This window comes from Erigeron canadensis, chromosome 9 (assembly GCF_010389155.1).
Source record: "Erigeron canadensis isolate Cc75 chromosome 9, C_canadensis_v1, whole genome shotgun sequence".
NCBI classification, from domain to species: domain Eukaryota; kingdom Viridiplantae; phylum Streptophyta; class Magnoliopsida; order Asterales; family Asteraceae; genus Erigeron; species Erigeron canadensis.
In genome coordinates, this window is record NC_057769.1 from 37,737,471 (window position 1) to 37,758,120 (window position 20,650).

Genomic DNA, 20,650 nt, shown 5'->3' on the forward strand with positions numbered 1-20,650 from the left:
GGTGAGTCATATTTTCAAGTTCAAGTTCAAGTTCAAGTTCAAATTTATTATTATTATTATTTACCCCTTAGTTTACTGAATGCATGTGATACGGACGGACAGGAGCCAAACTGCAGAAAGTCTATTTGGATTTACGCCTGCTGAAGCTTATGGTAAAACTCCAACGGAGCTTCTAGTGCAACCAACTGATGCTGATATAGCCGATTATCTCCTTGAACGAACAATATGTGGAGATAGCTTGTCCGGGGAGTTCCCTGTGACGACTAAAAAAGGAGAAAACTTTGCGATTATTTGCACCAATACACCATTTCGTGATGGAAATGAACGGCTGATCGGGGGTATGTGTGTATCCACTGATGCACGTCCATTTACAATAATGAAGCCACAGGCTGCAACCACTTCTAAACAATCTCTACAGACTTCAATTGCCTCAAAGATATCAAATTTGGTTAGTATCTATCTCAAACACATTCATTATTTCAAGTAAATCACCATATATATATATATATATTTAAAAAAAGCCTCAAAGTTTCAAATGGACCTAATAGCTAGACCTCAACCTTAAGCAGGCTTCAAAGGTTAAACTGAAAATGAAAACTAGAGAGAAATACCAAGATCGTGATGATGTTTCCGCTTTTGACTGTACATTTCAATGTAAAGAAAGAAGAACCCCCACGGGGAACATTGGGCCATATCCATTTGGAGTATTTATTTCCACAGAGCCAGAGGAGCGTCACAATTCAAAAGCAGAGGCAGGGATGGATAAAATGAGAATTCTGTTGCCATGGAAAAGAAAAGAGCCTGTAATTGCTCAATACGGCCGTTCTGGTTGGTATCAGATGAATATCAATCAAGAACATGAGCCCGGTGGTCCACAATCTAGTATTGAGGACTCAGGGTTGTTGTTTTCTTCCAAACATGTCAGTAATTCAGGTATCACAGGTAGTAGTGGAATGAGTATGAAAAGTAATTGCATTATCAAAGATGAAATGGAGACAAAAAGTGTAGATTATAAGATCTTCTGGGAAGACTTGATATATATAAAACAGATTGGACAAGGTATCAAAAGGGTATTTTAATCATTTAACAAACTTTATACTCTAACATTTAGGTGTTTTTGATATACTCAATGTTGACTTTTTGCTGCCAGGTTCTTATGGGGCTGTATATCACGCACTGTGGCATGGATCAGTATGTTTTTCATCTTCCGCTCGTGAATATCCTTTATAGTTCAATTTTTTTCTTATGTTTTAGTTGATGCACCACCAAAATAGTCTTTAAAAAACCCAATAGCCCTAGCAAAGGCAATGAACAGTTGCACAGGGGCTGCCCTCTAGTGAGTTATGTGGGCCCTCACTGCAAAAAGGGAAACAGTTTCCATCTAACTTAGTAAATGAAATCTAAACAAACTTCTACTTATGCAGGATGTTGCTGTCAAAGTATTTGTGGGTCAGGACTTTGCAGATGATATGATACTAGCGTTTAAACAGGAGGTAATTTTTCTCATCAAACAACACTTCCATCGTGTGAGTCAACTTATACATGATTTTTGAGTCGGTATAGCTGTCATCTATCTAATCCTGTTTGATTTTTGAAGGTATCTCTCATGAAAAGACTTTATCATCCAAATATTTTGCTCTTCATGGGGGCTGTAACTTCACCTCAGCATCTATGCATAGTAACTGAATTCCTTCCCCGGTAGGTTCTTTGGCCCTCCCTTATCCCGTAATAAAATATATCAACATATCATTGAGTTCAGTGGAAGTTTAAATCGACTTTTACTATGTAGGGGAAGTTTGTTTCAGATTCTTCATAAAAATACAACCCGGTTAGATAGGAGGCGACGTCTTTATATGGCCATGGATATTGTAAGTGTCAAGCTATACATCTTTTCACATTGATTACTTTGAATCACCATCCTCTTATTCATGATCTTTCTACAGGCACGTGGTATGAATTATCTTCATCATTGCAATCCGCCCATTGTTCACCGTGATTTGAAGTCTCCAAATCTTCTTGTAAACAAGAACTGGACTGTGAAGGTATGCTTTAGCATTTCTGTATGTTTGTTTGATATATGTCTCAGTTTATTAAACTAATAATTTGACTCTTTAGGTTGGTGATTTCGGTCTCTCCCGTATTAAGGATCAAACATACCTGAAAACAAATTTGGGGAAAGGAACGGTATCGCATTTATCTTTGCTGATTTAGGCTCCCTTTTATTCCAAGATAACAGTGATAGCTAAGTTTTCACAGAAGCCCTTTAGACGGGCCTCTCACTTTGTTTACTACCTGGTCATTTTACACCATAGATTTTCCTCCATTCTCTTATTTTCATGTTTTGTGGGACTCATAACGTTGAAATATTAAATGATAAAAAGTTTTGTTTATTTTAAACAAAGGGTGCCATAAACAAGAAATGCTATTGAGTTTTATATATGCAGGAGGTTTCCTTGACCAAAATCATGTTATCTTTCTTGTGGATGATCTTCTACATTTTCTTTCTTCAGCCACAATGGATGGCTCCAGAACTTCTTCGTAATGAGAAAGCAGATGAAAAGTTAGTCCATATCCAGGAATTTTTTTTTTCCTTTCCCTTTTAGTTCTTTCTTTTGTATCTATATTGTAGTCTCAAGTTCATCAATTAAAATGAGATATTTGCTTAATTCACTTTAATTTGTCTGGCAATCTTTAATTAATTAGGTCGGATGTATACAGCTATGGAGTGGTATTGTGGGAAATTATCACAGAGAAGATCCCTTGGGATGATCTCGACCCAATGCAGGTATTTTATACACTTTTGTTCGGGTTCCAAGTTCAGTATGTCATTGCTTTGACTTTCAAGGTCAAACATAATTTCTAACAACATAAGACTAGGGAAAAAAACATCCACAATAATGGGGTTATTGAATTGTCAAGTTTTTCTGTCAAGTTGGAAGGTCAAACGTTGTTTGTTAGACCTCAAATCTGACATATCGCGGCCAAGCTTTTCCTTTTATAAAGGCATAACTGATATGTTAGTTACTCCAATATGACCCTAAAATCTATTTACTTTTTTGTCAAATATATATATGAGGTCAGAGTTGAATGATTTTGTCAAATATATATATGAGGTCAGAGTTGAATGATTACTCATGACTCCAAAAATCAATCTGTTTCTAGCGTTCATATAAGGTTGGAGTTGAAACTAAGTTTGCTTGACCTCACCACTTAATGGGTATCATACAAAAGAAACGATATTTGTTGCAAACTGCAGTTTTATCTGCTTACAGGTTATTGCAGCTGTAGGGTTCATGAATCAAAGGCTAGAGATTCCAAAACATGTGGATCCCTTGTGGGTTTCTCTTATTGAAAGCTGTTGGTGCAGGTTGGTCTCATTAACTAGAATGTACGTATTAACTATTATTGATATTTCTAAATACTTTCCATGATGGATAACTTTGTTTTTGCTTATTTGTGTCTGGCAGTGCACCACAATCCCGACCAACGTTCCAAGAAATACTATATAAACTCAAAGGTTTGCAAAAGAAGTTTGCGGCTGAGCATAGAAGATAAAAAAAAACATGTGATCGAACGCTTGGTAGTTGGTTCCTTCCTTCAGTCTTTCATCAAAAAAATTTTTTTCAAAGATTTACTGTTGGAGGAGTGATGCACCATTTGCTTGTTCATACCAAAGGTAAGGGCCACATATATATCTTCTTATTTATTATTCTTTTTTTTTTTGCGAGACGCTTAAATCTGGAAACGTTAGAACCGAGGACTAAACTACTAGGTATTGCTTTGGAGCTTCTAAAAATCTTATTTTATTGAGAAAAATATGTTGTATGCATTACTCTCTTATGTGAATCTTTTGGTTTTTGTCAGTTGTAACTGACTCAAGCCCACCGACATGTTGTATGTGAGAAAACGTAGGTCTAATTAACTATGCAGAAGAGTTCTTGAGCTTGTTGTTTTTTTACGTCGGGGTGAGTGTCACTTATGTTACGGATTACTTGCCCATTTCTTATTCTTAGACACAGCACCTCCTCCTTCACCTTAGGGATACCTGATCCGGAGCCAATGGGGGGACTAGGGGGTGCTTGGTCCCCGCCAACCAGTTGTGATCTGCAACGTTTTTGCCGCAAGTTTTAGGTTTCGAATTTTATATTTTAAGCTTGCTTCTGGTTTTAATGGGGGATGCCCATATTGGGGAAATTCGTGAATAACGAACAGATAACCGGATATAAACAAACTCTGAAAGGCGTGTAATCACTTTCAGATTGAATCAATTTGGCGGTTCACCCAAACTATTCAATCGGATACAATTCAGAGAATTAAGAATTTTCTGTGTGTTAATATTTGAGAGAAGAACCAGGAAAAAGAAAGAAGCGAATGATCAGAATTGATTACGGGATGTATTTATCCAAATATTAACTGTCTAAACGACAGTTATTGGGGTTTCATGAATTGCCAATTTTGGTCACTTAAGTTCCGAAAATTAAAATTTTAGAGGGATTTTTACCATAACTCGACTCCAGCCAGGGGCTCTGCCCCCTGGACCCCGCCAGGGGCTGCCGCCCCTTGGACCCCGCTCCCAGGGGCGCTGCCCTCGGACCCCCGTACCTTGGGGGCTTCGCCCCTAAGGTCATAATAAATTAAAATAGGCGTGCACTCCGCACCACGAATCTTATATGATGTATTATTATGACGTTATTGATCAAACAAGTTAACCCAATTACACTAAAATATCCAACAGCCCAGAAAATGACAAAGATGATAAACAGTTACATTGGTTGGTGTATTCAATCTAATTTAACTATCCATTATCTTAGTCTGGTCCCTGCATTTCTTATTCGTTATAACAAAAAGCCCCTATAATTTCTTAGTTATGTAATATTGATAAAAAGTAAGTAACTGCTCAGTGCCGTCTTTCGCGGGTTTTGAGACCCAATACCTCGACGGTGTATGGGGGAGGTTAAGATGTAGGCAGACTTTACCTCTACCTAAGTAGAGAGGCTGCTTCTAGTCTCTACCTAAATGGTAGAAAAGACCCTCCAACCTTTGCATGGGATGAGGATCGAACCCATGATCTCTGTCTCCAGAGGCAAGGATATTTACCACTGATCCAACCATGCTGCTTTATTATATAATATTGACTATACGTTTGATAACACGTATGTAATATTGATCATTTCTTTTATTTGAATTCAAGGCCCTATAAATTTCCTTTTGGTCAGCTAGGGATAACTCATTATTACTTTCATTTTCGTTTTCTTAAGTGTTATCAAACGTATATTGTATGTGTTTTAAACTATTAATTATTGAATATGTAAAAACAATATATTTTGTAATCACCACTAATTAATCAAATGGCAAGTAGGCTTATTTTCTCACGATAGATCTCAAGTTCGAGTTTTATGCTAGACATATTTAAATTAGTCGCATTTTTAATGCCAACTTATGGCGAGTTTAGGTGAGTTTTATCCTCCTCTCATTGATATTTGTTCCTCAACGATGGATTTAGATTGATTATCTATTCTGCGATGAGCTTTTTAGCGTTGACTGTTAAGACAATGTTCCATTATTTGCTAATAACTCACACCTTAAAAAAGATATATTCTTTTTGGTCACCCGGCCCCCGTCAAGCGGAAATCCTGGCTCCGTCTCTGCCTGATCCATGTGCGAGTTTAGTCATTGACCACATCCCACTAGTACATGCATTATTATGTTCTTATATGTTATACATATAAAATATATATATATATATATATCATACACGAACAGATTAGAAGAAATATATACTAGGTTTTTGACCTCTCTGCGCAGAAATGTTCAAGACTTCAAGTTCCATGGCCTGATGAATACATGATGGCTTTACCTTTAATACTATTAAATATAATCCAGTTTAGATTTTCCCCACAGACATCCATATATTTTGTCCTTTATCTTCCCTTTATGCCGATACAGTGCGGCCCTTAGCTTTGATAGATATACTCAAGCAAAAGCAGCAGCACCATGTTAAACTTTCATCATCGACACTACGAAATTAATTATGAGAATAAGCAGTTTTATTTTGCCCCTCCTTTTTTGTCTGTCATCTTCATTCAATGTTCAACCACAAACTTCTTTTGCATATCTTTAAGCATATATAGTATTTCTCGGAATGTTGGTCGGAATTGAGGATCACTGAGAATATATATACGAGTAATAAAGAAAAAAGAAAGTGGTCCATTATAAATTATATATGCCCCATTAAGGAGAATATTTTAGCAATAAAGAAAGTTGTTGATCATCACATAGTAGAACCAACCTGAACCAACAGCTTTCAATAAGAGAAGCCCACAAAGGATCCACATCTTTCGGTATCTCTAGTCTTTGATTCATGAATCCTACCGCTGCAATAACCTATAATAAGCATAATAATATGTGAGATTGCAGGTGGCCGGCAAACAAAATTTGATAATCTTTATAGAAATGCCCCAAAAAAAGATGCAGAGATTCTTGGAGCTGCGTATAGAAGGTTTTAGGTGCCAGTTTAAAATGATATGCTTGATTCGAAATTGTAGCGTTTATTAAACCAAATTGACAGCTCATCTTTTAAGGGGTATTTGAAATTGTAATCGTACATATAAGTTGACTTTGATAGTCAAGCAAAGAGTTGGGTCAAACATGATCTTCAATACAAAAAACCCATTTTTTTTTTTTTTTTTATATAGTAGAAATAATAAGATTGATAACTACTGTATGTACATCATTTACAACAATCAAATTAAGCCAAAAGTAGATCGACTATGGAATCAAATTTATACCCCATTGATTTCAATTTTTTGTTGCGTGTGAAATGTTTGACCTTGAAAGTCAAAGCATTGGTTCACTGTTGAAAATGACATATACCTGCGTCGGGTTAAGGTGATCCCAAGGGATCTTCCGTGTGATAATTTCCCACAAAATCACTCCATAGCTGTATACATCCGACCTAAATGAACGAAGCAGCAGATATTGTTTAAAAATATCATTGGAAACAATTACGAGTAATATATCCTGCCGGCTTACTTTTCATTCGCATCCTCGTTACGCAGAATTTCTGGAGCCATCCATTGAGGCTGCAACATTAGAAGATCGTGCCAACATTAATTTTGTCCTTTTTGATTTCAAGATGTGGGCAATTTAATTTGATGTCAAAAAAGTTAAGTTCAATTGGATTTCTTCAATTAATACAAGTACATCGCAAAGGACTATATTTTAGGAAACCAATTTTTTTAAAAACCGTGAAAACTATTCAATTATGTATTGGATCTTACATTTTTTTTAGTTCATTCATATCTGAAACGTTATAAACATATAAGTTGTAGAAGTAGTTATTTTTTCAAATCTTATATATAGCCGCTTGTTCATATGTGAACGAAAACGTGACCAAATTCAATCATAATTTCACAAAAAGCTACTTTCAACGAAAACGTGCCCAAACTCAGTTAACTAAAGACCTCCCAAAAAGAACAAGTCAACATATGAGGAAAAAACCATACCCGAGTATCCCACGACTACAATAAGAAAAGAGTAAAAGCACACCTTAGAACATAGGGATAATGACATACCAATGTAACCACCTATGACAAAATGGTTATGTAATGTAGCGATCTACTCGGGTGGCTATGTAATGTATGCACCTATGTTTTTTTGACTATACTATGTAAAATATGTACGGACCTTACATAGTATAGCAAAAAAAATTACATAGATCCTTACATTGATTGATCCAAATAAAAAGGTCCTTACATAGTATATCCAAAAAAACATAGATGCATATATTACATAGCCACCTGAACAGGTTATTACATTACATAATCATTTTGTCATAGGTGGTTACATTCGTGTGTCATTATCCCTAGAACATATCCCAACAAAATATGATATATAGGAACCCATCTCTCTATACAACTGAGAGGATAGTTTTTTTTCCTATGTGACACATATCATTTCCTATCAATTAGGCTTTTCGTTTAGGTGATATTTTTCTGGTAATCTTATTTTATTTTTTAAAATATATTGACATTTAAATCTATATTTTTTAATGTTCGTGTGACACTTCATTTATCACGTCATCATTTGCCTGGGTGACGTTCATATGTGGACAGTTGTTTTTATCAGTTTAAAAATATCAAATAAAAAAAATTCCAAATACAAGATTAGAATTCATGACCTCTAACTTCTAATATTATGGACAAACCACTTGATTTAACTTAATATTTGTTTATCTTTTGCAAACTACAGTAGATATTCAGTGAATATTAAAACTAATTAAAAGACGTTAATAATATCATTATCGATCTTTGTAACTTATCTCTTTATATGTAGTTATCTTTGTATGTGGATATGGTTTACTTTAATATAATATAAAACTAGATTATATTGATAAGTACATCTAAAATTTTACTAGCCGATTAATTTTTTTTTTTACTAGCCGATAATATTATAAGATATATATTCTTATTTTAATCTACCTTTGTAAAATATCAATGTTAAATTAAATATGTTATCAATTTCACACACATATTTTTTGATATTTGCTTGTATACTTGAATTATAATTCCTTTCTTCACTTTTATATCTTCTTTTTTCCCGTTATTTTTCTAAAATCTACTTTATGTTCCTTTCAAATTTTATATATATAATAAGTGCATAATATGATTAAAAATCCTTTTAGTTTTATTGTAAATTTATGCGTAAATAATACAATCAACTCTTATTAGGTGTTGAATCCTAACATTTTTTATTAAACTTTTTTGGTCTTACATATCATTTGATCAAATAACTGTCATAATAAACATTTAATAATTACTTTTACTTATAGTGTTCATGTTCATTATATCCATTAGATATGTATAATCTAGTTTAAACATACGTCACTTTTTTTATCTTTGGATATCGAATCGTGATAGGAAACATCAGTTTAATTGGTCAAACTGGATCGTTAACCCCTTGGACAATGGTGGTTAAATTCTTCTTAATTGTTCGTGGAAGTATTGGGATGTTGATTTCGTTGGGCTCTTGGTTTCGCTTGAGTTTAACGGGCTCCTTATACTTTGTTTTGGTGGTGTTGTTGGACAATTATGTTTCTAGGTACTTTTGCTGTAACTCTTGAAGGTTATTATATGGTTTGTTCCTCGCGACATGGTTCAGACTTAATCAAAAGTATCACGAGGTGAAAACCTACCGTTGGCTCTGCTCTCGTTGGTTGAGAGCTTTTCTCGTGTGTATTTCTGGTAGTTGGCACGAGTTTTTTCACTCATTTTGAAGTCCCCCGGGTAGAAGCTAGATGTTTGTTACCTGGTTTCGGTTTCTTTTCTAAATTGTAATTGTATGTTTCGACAACTAGCGTCTTGCTAGTTTGCCCTATTAATATTAAAATATTTTACCATTAAAAAAAATATATTATGATAGATTTTTTGGCATATATTCTGTTTTTCTATAATAATAATATATTATAATCCATTGGGTACCAAATTGCACATAATCTCTAATAATTATATATTTTACCTTTTCTCTTTAAATAAAAATAGTTTCATCTAAACAATGAATTTTCTTCTTATTTCTTACTAGCTAATTAACCCGGGTTTAACCCGGGACTCTTACTTAAAAATTTAAAACCAAAAAATATATAGAAATATGTATTTAATTTGTTGTCAATACATTATAATTTGATACGGAGATAACAACATACTTGTAAAGATGAACATGAATACATAAAACCGAGTAGGGTGATGAAAAATTAAAAAGTAACTATCATAAATCAATGGTAGATATGAAACTAAAGTTAAAGAGTTAGGATATTATCTTTCATATTAATTAAAAATAATTAAGGTTAAAAAAATAATATGAAAAAAAAAGAAATGGCATATTGCCTAATATAAAAAATAGTTTTTAAAACAAAAGAAAATCTATTATGACATCATATATTTTTAAAAGAGTTAATTTCACAAATCGTCGTTGTGGTTTTACCAAAAAATCACGTTTCATCCTTTAAACTTCAAAATGTCATTGGTAGTCCTTTATACGTGGATAATGGTAACGTTTCGTCCTTTAATCTAACGGATGATGGTCACGTTTCGTCCTTTAATCTAACGGATGATGATCACGTTTCGTCTTTTATACTGTCGACTAAAGGACGAAACGTGACTATTATCCGCGTATAAAGGACTACCAGTGTCATTTTGAAGTTTAAAGGATGAAACGTGATTTTTTGGTAAAACCACAAAGACCATTTTTGAAATTAACTCTTTTATAAATATAGTTTAGGAAAAAATAGTGGCATGCCATATAGGTAAAAACTTTCTAGAAACAATCTTCTTTTATTTATATAAGAGATAACAACTAATCGTCAGGTCCATCTGATGGACAAATAGTCTCAAACTATATATATCAGAATGATAAATAACAAAATAGGTGAAAAATAAACAAGACATGAACAAAACAAATTTAAAGAATAAACCTTTTTGTAATAGGTGAAAAATAAACAAGACATGAACAAAACAAATTTAAAGAATAAACCTTTTTGTAGTAGACGAAGTCATAATCAAACTACAATTGACAACAAACTAAATTAAAAGAGATGAAAACTAAGAATAACATAACATTCAATATCAAATAACAAATAAACACGAACAAAATACTAAAAATAAAATTAAAGTGATATAAACAAAAATGTATGTTTTTTTTTTTTAGTTGAGAAATTTACTGAACTTGATTTGTTTATTGAAAATAGGAAAGAAAGGAATAATATGAATGAGAATGATTAATAAAAATTTAGGTCGAATATATAATAATTTATTGAGAAATACATAAAGATATTATATATATTTAAAAATATTTAAAAAGATTGTTTTGATAGAATAAGATTTATGATAGAGTTTTAAACATAATTATCTATTTAATAAGCAAATAAGAAATAAGAAAAAAATTATCAAAAAGGAGAGAACTTTAAAGTAATTAGGAGAGGGTTTTAGGCTTAAAAAAAGCTTTAAGGGTGCCAAGTATACCTCTAACCTCCGCTTTTAGTTATAGTATATATAGATAGATAGATTTGCAACGAATATAGGGGAAAGATAATAGTACAGGTATTTAAAAAAGTACAAAAAGTACAAGGTTTTTCTTCCTTCCTCCTTGTTCCTTCCATCTCCGAACATCACCACCACCGCCATGATCATCTCCGACCACCACCATGATCCTCCGACAACGGCGACCATATCCGGCGAGACTTACACATGTGTAAGTACAACTCTTTTTTTTTTTTTTTAGCATTTTAGGGTTTTTAATTTCTAGGTTTTTTCCTTCGCGAGACAACCACCACCAGCCACCAACATCTCCGACCACCCCAACCACGGTGCCGACGCCGACAGCAAGCTTCACCCGTACCGTACCAAACCGTCACCATCTCTTGGATCGTCGCCCATCAAATCCATACGATTTCCATATGCGTCGCTTGACGGTCAGCTTAGAACGGATGAGGGCCTCTTGCCCGTACCGTATCCACCCAAAAACGAGCTTGATTATCGTCGGAAAGTTAACTTACACATGTGTAAGTCTCTCCGGAGATGGTCGCCATCGCCGGAGGATCATGGTGGTGGTCAGAGATGATCATAGTGGTGGTGGTGGTGGGCGGGGATGGAAGGAAGATGGAAGAAGAAGGAGGAAAAACCTTATACTTTTTTAAATTCTTGTATTATAAATATATATATATATATCAACATTATTCAAAGAAGCTTTTATTTCTAATTCTAATACAAATATATTACAAGAACAACAATAGTTAGGGTGATCTTTCTATTCCTATATAAGTGAATAATGTTGTTAAATTTTGTAAAAAAAAGAAAAGAAAAGTAGTATCACCTAAATAATGAATGACACCTATATACAAATATATTCTAATAAAAGTACCCTATTTTGGTGGTCTTCCTATATAATATATTTATGAAATAAACATAAAAGTTATTGTAGGGATAAAAGTTATTTTGAAAACCAATTTTTTTAAAGATTATTGATAACTATAAAATTATGTATTAGATCACATGTTTTTTTTCTCCATTCACATGTGAATCGTTATAAAATATATGTTGTAAATTTTTTTAAACCTTATATATAGCCGTTTGTTCACATATGAACGAAAACGTGAATATATTCATTCATAAGTTCACAAAAGGCTATTTTGAAGGTTTTTAAAAAAGTTTCTTCTACAACATACAATTTTATATCATTTCACATGTGAATGAACAACAAAACATGTGATCCAATACATAATTTAAGGGTTCTCATAGTTCTTGGAAAAAAAAAAGTTTCTTAAAATAAAGAAAGTCTATATATATGTTTATAGAAGCATAAAACCAAACTAATGAGATGAGAGCAACTGACTAGTGTTACCGTTCATGACATATAGGAAATGAGTATTCTAGAATGACAAATAAATGGTTACAAATATACATATCATGTGGGGTGGATCAATTAAATTGATATCTTTTTTCTCTTTCGTGTTTCTCTTTCCGTGATTTATTGGTGACACATAAGTTCACATCTCATGTGAAGTATTCTTCTTTTTTGTATTTCGTTTTTTATGATTTATTGGTGACATAGAAATTTTTTGATGAAACATAAATTTATAAACTTTTGTTTGTTAATGTAATATTATCTCACATGGGAAATTAAGAAGACCGCAATATATTACCGTTCCTTTATCAACCTTTACATTAAGGTGAGTCACATCCTTGATACAGGAGAGACCAAAGTCCCCAACCTATATATATATATAATTAAAATTAATAATTAATAAGATAAGATGATAAGCATCAAATTAAAGAAAAGCAACAACTTAAAAATTCAAGGAAAATTAGGCCAAAATACCTTTACCGTCCAATTCTCATCGACAAGAAGATTTGAAGAGTTCAAATCAAGGTGAAGAATAGGTGGATTGCAATGATGAAGGTATTTCATCCCTCGTGCCTATATACATACGTACAGATACATACAGATGATCTCAAAAGTTCATTAAAAAAATGAGAAAAACATGTACTATATATATATATAATATATGCGTTGTAAATAATAATTAATTAGCATCGATTGATCACTTACAATATCCATGGCCATATGAAAACGTCGTGTCCAATCTAACCAGGTTGAATTTTGTTGAAGTATCCGAAATAAACATCCACTACACCCAACTCATCAAAATCGCGTTATTTGATTGAGAGAGATAATGCGGGAAAATTAAATTAAATTGCAAAAAATGAATTAAACTTGATGATCGAAGATTCATTTTCAAACTGTGCGCTATATATAGTATGATTTAATTCGGATAGGGTAATTAGATAGGCCGGATTGTAGTATAGGATTGAAGAAGAAGAACCAACCGAGGAAGAAACTCAGTGACAATACTTAGATGTTGACGTGAAGTTACAGCCCCAATGAAGAGCAAAATGTTTGGATGACGAAGCCTTTTAATGGAAGCTACCTGCTTCGATCAAATCAAATATAAGTACAAAACATAAGATAAACGTAAATTACGCCCGTCCGGCCAAGGTATATAGTCGATCGATCACACGTACGTATGAATGAAAGAGTTAATTACCTGCTGTTTAAACCCTACGATCACATAATCATAGTACTCTTGATGTTTAAATAGCTTGACACAAACATCCTGCGCGCATAAATTTCCAAGAATTTAATTACTCCGTATATATATGTATTCACCGCGCTTAATTTCTCGATCTGTTCCCTTTAAAAAAACAATTTAGTGTTTGCATGCGCAACTCCATCTTTTAAACATGAGTTAATTGCAAGATTGGTCCATGTGGTATGTACAATTTAGCAAGGAGGGTCCCTTTTCGAGAATCGTTGCAATGGGGGTCTCTATTTTGAGAATTTTTTGCAAAATTGGTCCCTTTTTGATGGATCCGTTAAAGGTGACCGTTAAGTGTGCACGTGTGGGGGTATTTACGTACTTTCTACCCCACAAGGACCCCATTGCTAAAATGGAAAAACCACAGGGACCAATCTTGCAACTTTTTTAAAAATCCATCACTAAATAATACCTTTTAAGTTTTCCAAAAAAAAAAAAATAATTTTATTAAATTATTAACTTAAATATAATTTAACACTTTTTATCTTTTCATGATTATTTGTTTGTTAAAGAACTAAAAACATATAACCATTAAAAATTAAAATGTATCATTTAGTGATGGATTTTTAAAAATTGTAAGTTTATAAAACTTTTTAAAAAGTTAAAAGGTATTAGTTAGTGATGAATTTTTAAAATTTGTAAGTTTATAAAACTTTTTAAAAATTAAAAGGTATTATTTAGTGATGGATTTTTAAATTGTATGTTTATAAAACTTTTTAAAAAGTAAAAATGTATTTGTTAGTGATGAATTTTTAAAAACTCTAAGTTTATAAAACTTACTTTTTAAACTTACAATTTTAAAAACGCACCACTAAATATTTAAAAAATTGTATAAACTTACAATTTTTAAAAATCCATCACTAAAATAATAATTTTTAGTCAATGATGATTAGTCCAACTGGTCAGAGGCATCCCAGGTTTTACTCAAGGTCTTGAGTTCAATCCCTAGGGATGTCAAATCTTGGGGTTTTTTCCTTCGAATACTTGTAACGGCTCATGGTCAACATCTCGTTGTCTAGGGTACGTGCAAGGCTTCACCATTATACGGTGAGGTTTCCGTGATGTTGCATACCGACTGAATGTTCGGGAAAAAAAATAACTTTTAACTTTTTAAAAAGTCTTATAAACTTACAATTTTTAAAAATTCATCACTAACTAATACCTTTTACCTTTTTAAAAAGTTTTATAAACTTACAATTTTTAAAAATTTATTACTAACTAATACCTTTTAACTTTTTAAAAAGTTTTATAAACTTACAATTTTTAAAAATCCATCACTAAATACGAAATGTTGACCATGGCCCGTGATGTCGCATACCAACTGAATGTTCGAAAAAAATATAATAACTTTTAACTTTTTAAAAAGTCTTATAAACTTACAACTTTTAAAAATCCATCACTAACTAATACCTTTTACCTTTTTAAAAAGTTTTATAAACTTACAATTTTTAAAAATCCATCACTAAATGATACCTTTTAATTTTTAGTGGTTATATGTTTTTAGTTTTTTAGCAACAAATAATCATGAAAAGTTAAAAAGTGTTATAAATTAGATTTAAGTTAATAACTTAATAAAAAAAAAATTTGGGAAAGTTAAAAGGTAGTATTATTTAGTGATGGATTTTTAAAAAGTTGCAAGATTGGTCCTTGTGGTTTTTTCACTTTAGCAATGGGGGTCCCTATGGGGTAAAAAGTACGTAAATACCCCCACACGTGCGGCACACGTGTACACTTGACGGCCACCTTTAACGGATCCGTCAAAAAGGGACCAATTTTGCAAAAAATTCTCAAAATAGGAACCCCCATTGCAACGATTCTCAAAAAGGGACCCCCCTTGCTAATTTATACAAACCACAGGGACCAATCTTGCAATTAACTCTTTAAACATTGATTAATTCTCAATATACATACATACATCCATCTTTTAAACATTGATTAATTCTCAATATACATACATACATACATACATACATACATACATACATATGAGGTTAAGTATTGTAAAACAAATATTAAAGTAAAACAATTAAGATAAGATTTTAACCCTTAAATCTTGGATAAATTGATGCAGGAAGATTTATGAAGCTATGATTTTCATGAAGCATTAATTTTCAGCGATGAGGACTCTATTGTTTTAGAGTATTTGTTTTTTATTGTAATACTTGTTTTATTTTACCTAAAATCACATACATATATATATGAGAAAAGTGAGTATAAGATTGTCCAACATGTAAGTTTAGGTGTGAACTCTCCACATACTATTTTTTTTTAATATTTGTTGAATTTTAAATAAATCACATGGCTCTCATGAATTATATGGATTTTTAAAATAATATGTGAGCGTTTCACACCTAATCTTAGCTAGGTACCTAACAACCTTATATTCTCATCCCTATATATATATATATATATAGATTTTCCTTATATTGAGGACCACTTTTTTTTTTCTTTCAAAAATCATGAAAACTCTCAAATTATATATTGGATCACATGTTTTCAATGTTCATTCACATGTGAAATGATATAAAAAGGTATGTTGTAGAAGAAACTTTTTAAAAAACCTTCAAAATAGCCTTTTGTGAACTTGTGAATGAATATGTTCACGTTTTGATTATCATGTAAACAAACGGGTATATATAGGGTTTTGAAAAAAACAATATGTGAGTGTTCCATATCTAAGCTTAGATCTCCGACAGCCTTATATTCCCATCCCTATATATATATATCAAAAATATATCCATACTATATTATAAAGCATATTCCCCTTGTCTAAATTTTAAGTTTCAACATTTACTTTCCCAAAATGCCCCCTATCTATTCTATATTTACCTAAAATAACTATAATACACTTTCTTTCTCCTTAAAACTCAACCAATCAATTTTTTCTCTCTCTCATACATAAATCATTTATTCCTTTAATTCATTCAAAATCTTTTATCTCAAAAACCGTACATCGATAAATTGTAAAAAATTATATGGGTGTTCTTAAAATTTCATGCTCTTTCATTAAAGATGTCATTCGATCGATATATTTTCAACGATTTTTTAAATCCGATGGCAGAACTTGTACGGTTAAAGCATTTGGCTATCACACTTTATGACCTATCACATTTTATTACCTATCACCTCACCATCTCACCACCGCAACGCGCGAGTACTTACTCTCGTGTATATATATATATATATATATTCCACTGTGGAGCTAGCTAATTAAGTTCAAAGGCTGGATGATATAGTATATATTGAATTGAAGTAGAAAAGTGACAAGGAATTGAAGCTAGGGGGAAATGTAGAACATACAGATCCATACCACAGTGCGTGGTAGACGTTCGCAGATGAGCCTGCATCCCAAGAATTGAAGATATTATAGTACCCGTATTATAGTACAGTAATTACTTACGCGCATCAATATATATATAAATATAAAAGTTATTTTAAGAAATTTTTTTTTACGAGAACCTTTGACAACTTTTCAAATCAAGCCCAATCGATTATTTTTCTTTACATGAAAATTGTTTTTTGATTGTTTTCTGAATAACTTATGTGTAATTTTGAAGTTTATAATTGTGTGAAGGCATGTATTATCATCCGTTATACAATTATGTGGAGATTTGGATTCTTGATCACATGTGCACGAATATTGCTATGATCATATGTATGCAAGTCGATCACATGTAATCATAGCAATATTCGTGCACATGTGATCAAGAATCCAAATCTTCACATAATTGTATAACTGATGATAATTCATGCTTCTACACAATTATAAACTTCAAAATTACACATAAGTTATTCAGAAAACAATCAAAAAATAATTTTCATGTAAAAAATAATCATCGGTTGAGTTTGATTTGAAAAGTTCTCAAAGGTTCTCGCAAAAAAAAGTTTTCAAAATAACTTTTCAATATATATATATATATATATAGAAAAGTTATATAAAATTAAAAGTAAGATGAAACGAGGCTACATAATATTATAGGCAATTGAGCAAGTAGTGTTCACTTTTCTATATACCCTTTCTTACCTTGCCCGATCTGTTCATTGATTATCAAGTCTTGCCAGAAGATCTCATAATCCATACCCACTCCTCCTCCTCCTCCTTCATAATCATAATGATCATCAAGTTGCACAATACTAATGCTGCCGGCATTATTACTACTTTCTAATATGCTGCTCATGATTTCTGCGCTGCTATTTTCTTCACTACTACTACTACTACTACTACTTGAGCTGCTACTACTACTATAATGTTGTAACGTAGATAGCGGCCACAACCCAGAATTACTACTACTGCCCGAGTAATTGTTGGATAATTTTTCACACATCAGTTGATAGTAGTAGTTGTGTAGATATGCAAAACCTATCTGTTTGTGTGCTTGTTGATTGAAATCAAGAGACTGATCATGTATTTCCTTGTGATGTTTCCATGACCGCCACACGCTCCTCATCCCGTGTTTTTCTTCATCAACGACGACCTCTTCACCATAACAACCTCCTTTTGTCTGCCGTGTTCTTATTAAATAATGATCATCCAAGGTATAAAAGACTCCAAACGGATATGGACCAATATCATCTTCCCTTGGGGTTCTTATTGCTTCACATTGAAATGTATCATCATTACCAGTAGAGGTGCCAAAATCATGATGATCATCTGCTTTTGTCTTCTTCATTTTCGCCTTCAATTTTAAAGCCTGTAGTTTATATATTTTTTCAACTTAATTAAACATCATCAATTACATGAAGCATATATCGTGTTAGTTGTTATACGATGTAGTTATTTTCTTGCTAGTTTTAATTTGTAGGTACGTACTATGCTGCTATATCAGCACCGTTTTTAGGGTGTCCAATTGTTGGAATATATAACAAATATCATTAAACACGAGTACGCACGGAAGCAAATAAAACCATGTAATTAAATAATTAACCTTGAAATAGGATTAGAATTACCTTTAATGTAGAAAAATAAAGTGAAGAACTTTATGAGGATTTGAAGTAAATCCCTCTACGATTGCACACTAGACACTCCGTATATCGTATGCTAGTACCCCGATCACAAACTCACAAACCCATTGTAACTTGATGTACCCGAAACCCGAAAACCATTTGTTGTCGTCAAACAAACTAAGCCATAATTAATGCTAAGCATTAAATATGAAAGTTCCACTCGATGAAAAGCAAAACCAATTCGTAAGATTGGTTTTTCTTTGTTTCGACCAAACCGAAAAAGAAAATAGAGGAGAGAATAAGTTAGGGTTTTTACAATTCTCTTACAAAACCTTTAACCTTTAGCCTTTAATTATTGTCTTAATTGTTAGGGTTTCTAAACTTGATGGACAAGTTTAGTCAAGGCCTAAAAGCCATGTTAAATTTGGACCCCATTAGGATTAATTAGAGCCCAACTCTAATTCCTAATTTACAATTAAGTCCTTCTCTTTTAATTAATAAACATATTTAAACAATCGTTTATTAAATATTTCGTGATCTTTTTAACTAATATATTACTTTAATATACTAATTAATAATATAGAGTTACCGTGTCTTTTTGTGTGACCCCGTAGGCTTAAATCATTTCCGGACATACGTTCATTTTACATGATCATTTACTAACAGCAACTTCATCTTTGTGGACCATAATCCCGAATCATTGCTCGGTATATTATGTAATTAGTGTGTTATGTAAAGTATAAGGGTTTAATGTGTCAATAGGATAAATAATAACCGAATGGCGGTTATTGGAAGTTACTTGTAGAAGAGTCGTGACTGTTGGCAAATAGACACGATGGCAGTAACTTTAGAATAGGCATGACCATTCGTGAACAGTCAAAATGGATCAGTTTATGTCTATATAAACAAGTGTCGTGTAACATAATTTGTATCTATCAATATACGATTATATTTCAATAAATTCTCTCGTTGATATTTTGTGAATCAAACGATTAGGGACAACAATTGGTATCAGAGCAATCAGGTTGTTTGATTCCAAACACTGTGATCGGAATTAAAAAAAAAGAAAAACAACATCAATCGGAAATTCTACGGTTGTGGTGGACGGTTACAGGAAGAAGAGAAAATAATAACTTACTTGATATATAATCGGAATACGTCAGAACACGGTGGTGCACAACCGGAACAGATTACAACCGACGGAACTTCAATCATACTTTTGAAGGATAAGAGGAAGCGCATCGATTGAAGGAACATCAACACCAAATCAAACCCACTGATTATTAGGACTTCAATTTGATTTGGGGAAGAACACTTTTGTGGGTAGCGGCTGTAGAAGACGACACAAAAGGAAACCAATAAGATTTTTGGGTTTATAATCAAGAATAAAACTTTTTGTTGGGAACGGGTTTGTGAAGAATTGACACAAAAAGGAACACTCATCCTTTTCGTTTGTTTTTGATAAATAAAGAAACGGAGGAAAAACACTTTTGTTGGGAACGGCCATTCTCAAAGCCGACACAAAAGGAAAAGCAATTTGGGCCGACATACAAGGAATTTAATTGGGCTTCTATTTCATCAGATTTTTAAGGTTTTTTTACAAATTTGGGCATTTACAACACTTTTATCGGACCAACAGGAGGAGGATGCTTCGACTTGGAACGGTTCTATAAAAGGAATTATTTTTTGGATATCCACAACACTAAGGTTAGAAATCTAAATTATTCTTGAATTTCTAATTTACTGGTAGTATAAATTTTATTATCTATACTATTAGAAAAGCCCCAAATTTTAGAAAGTGGAGATTATTAGAATAGAAACCATGTCTGGAGACACCTTAGTAACACAAAAAACCGTTGTACCAATCTCTCATTATTAATGCCCCGTTTTGAAACAAACAAATTATACCGTTTGGGCCATTCAAATCAAAGTTATCCTTGAAGCGAATGGATTTTGGGAGATGATAGAACCTAAGGAAAATGCGAAACTCGATGAGAAAAGGGATAAGGAAACGATTGCCTTTTTATACCAAGCATTGATCGAATATATGATACTGCA

General features: G+C 32.5%; 2 protein-coding genes across 2 annotated transcripts; one reads left to right on the top strand and one right to left on the bottom strand.

Annotated features, from left to right (window-relative positions):
• Window positions 1-245: 245 nt before the first annotated feature.
• LOC122581992 (probable serine/threonine-protein kinase SIS8) lies at window positions 246-3,942 on the top strand. Its single transcript, XM_043754327.1, has 12 exons — window positions 246-448; window positions 570-1,059; window positions 1,151-1,191; window positions 1,425-1,493; window positions 1,598-1,698; window positions 1,790-1,868; window positions 1,944-2,042; window positions 2,116-2,184; window positions 2,511-2,560; window positions 2,704-2,785; window positions 3,273-3,388; window positions 3,468-3,942. Exons 1-12 carry the CDS (start codon window positions 341-343, stop codon window positions 3,553-3,555), a joined length of 1,392 nt encoding a protein of 463 aa, XP_043610262.1. The 5' UTR covers window positions 246-340; the 3' UTR covers window positions 3,556-3,942.
• A 2,081-nt stretch (window positions 3,943-6,023) lies between these two features.
• On the bottom strand, window positions 6,024-18,318 carry LOC122583783 (serine/threonine-protein kinase EDR1-like). Its single transcript, XM_043756155.1, has 12 exons — window positions 17,805-18,318; window positions 17,673-17,732; window positions 16,949-16,989; window positions 13,598-13,666; window positions 13,380-13,480; window positions 13,102-13,180; window positions 12,871-12,969; window positions 12,695-12,763; window positions 7,033-7,082; window positions 6,874-6,955; window positions 6,290-6,384; window positions 6,024-6,165 (listed from the first exon to the last, which is right to left on the bottom strand). The coding sequence occupies exons 1-12, from the start codon at window positions 18,316-18,318 to the stop codon at window positions 6,084-6,086; spliced, it is 1,341 nt and encodes a 446-aa protein (XP_043612090.1). The 3' UTR covers window positions 6,024-6,083.
• Window positions 18,319-20,650: the final 2,332 nt, after the last annotated feature.

Bases quoted from the DNA above. Each gene is read 5' to 3' on its own strand.
- LOC122583783 (XM_043756155.1), bottom strand. From the start codon at position 18,318: ATGAAGAAGACAAAAGCAGATGATCATCATGATTTTGGCACCTCTACT. The intron at 13,667-16,948 runs GTATGTTCTACA...TTATGCGCGCAG, and splicing joins ACGCACTGTGGTATGGATCT to GATGTTTGTGTCAAGCTATT. The intron at 6,956-7,032 runs GTAAGCCGGCAG...TCGTTCATTTAG, and splicing joins AACGAGGATGCGAATGAAAA to GTCGGATGTATACAGCTATG.
- LOC122581992 (XM_043754327.1), top strand. From the start codon at position 341: ATGTGTGTATCCACTGATGCACGTCCATTTACAATAATGAAGCCACAG. The intron at 1,060-1,150 runs GTATCAAAAGGG...TTTTGCTGCCAG, and splicing joins TATAAAACAGATTGGACAAG to GTTCTTATGGGGCTGTATAT. The intron at 2,043-2,115 runs GTATGCTTTAGC...TTGACTCTTTAG, and splicing joins ACAAGAACTGGACTGTGAAG to GTTGGTGATTTCGGTCTCTC.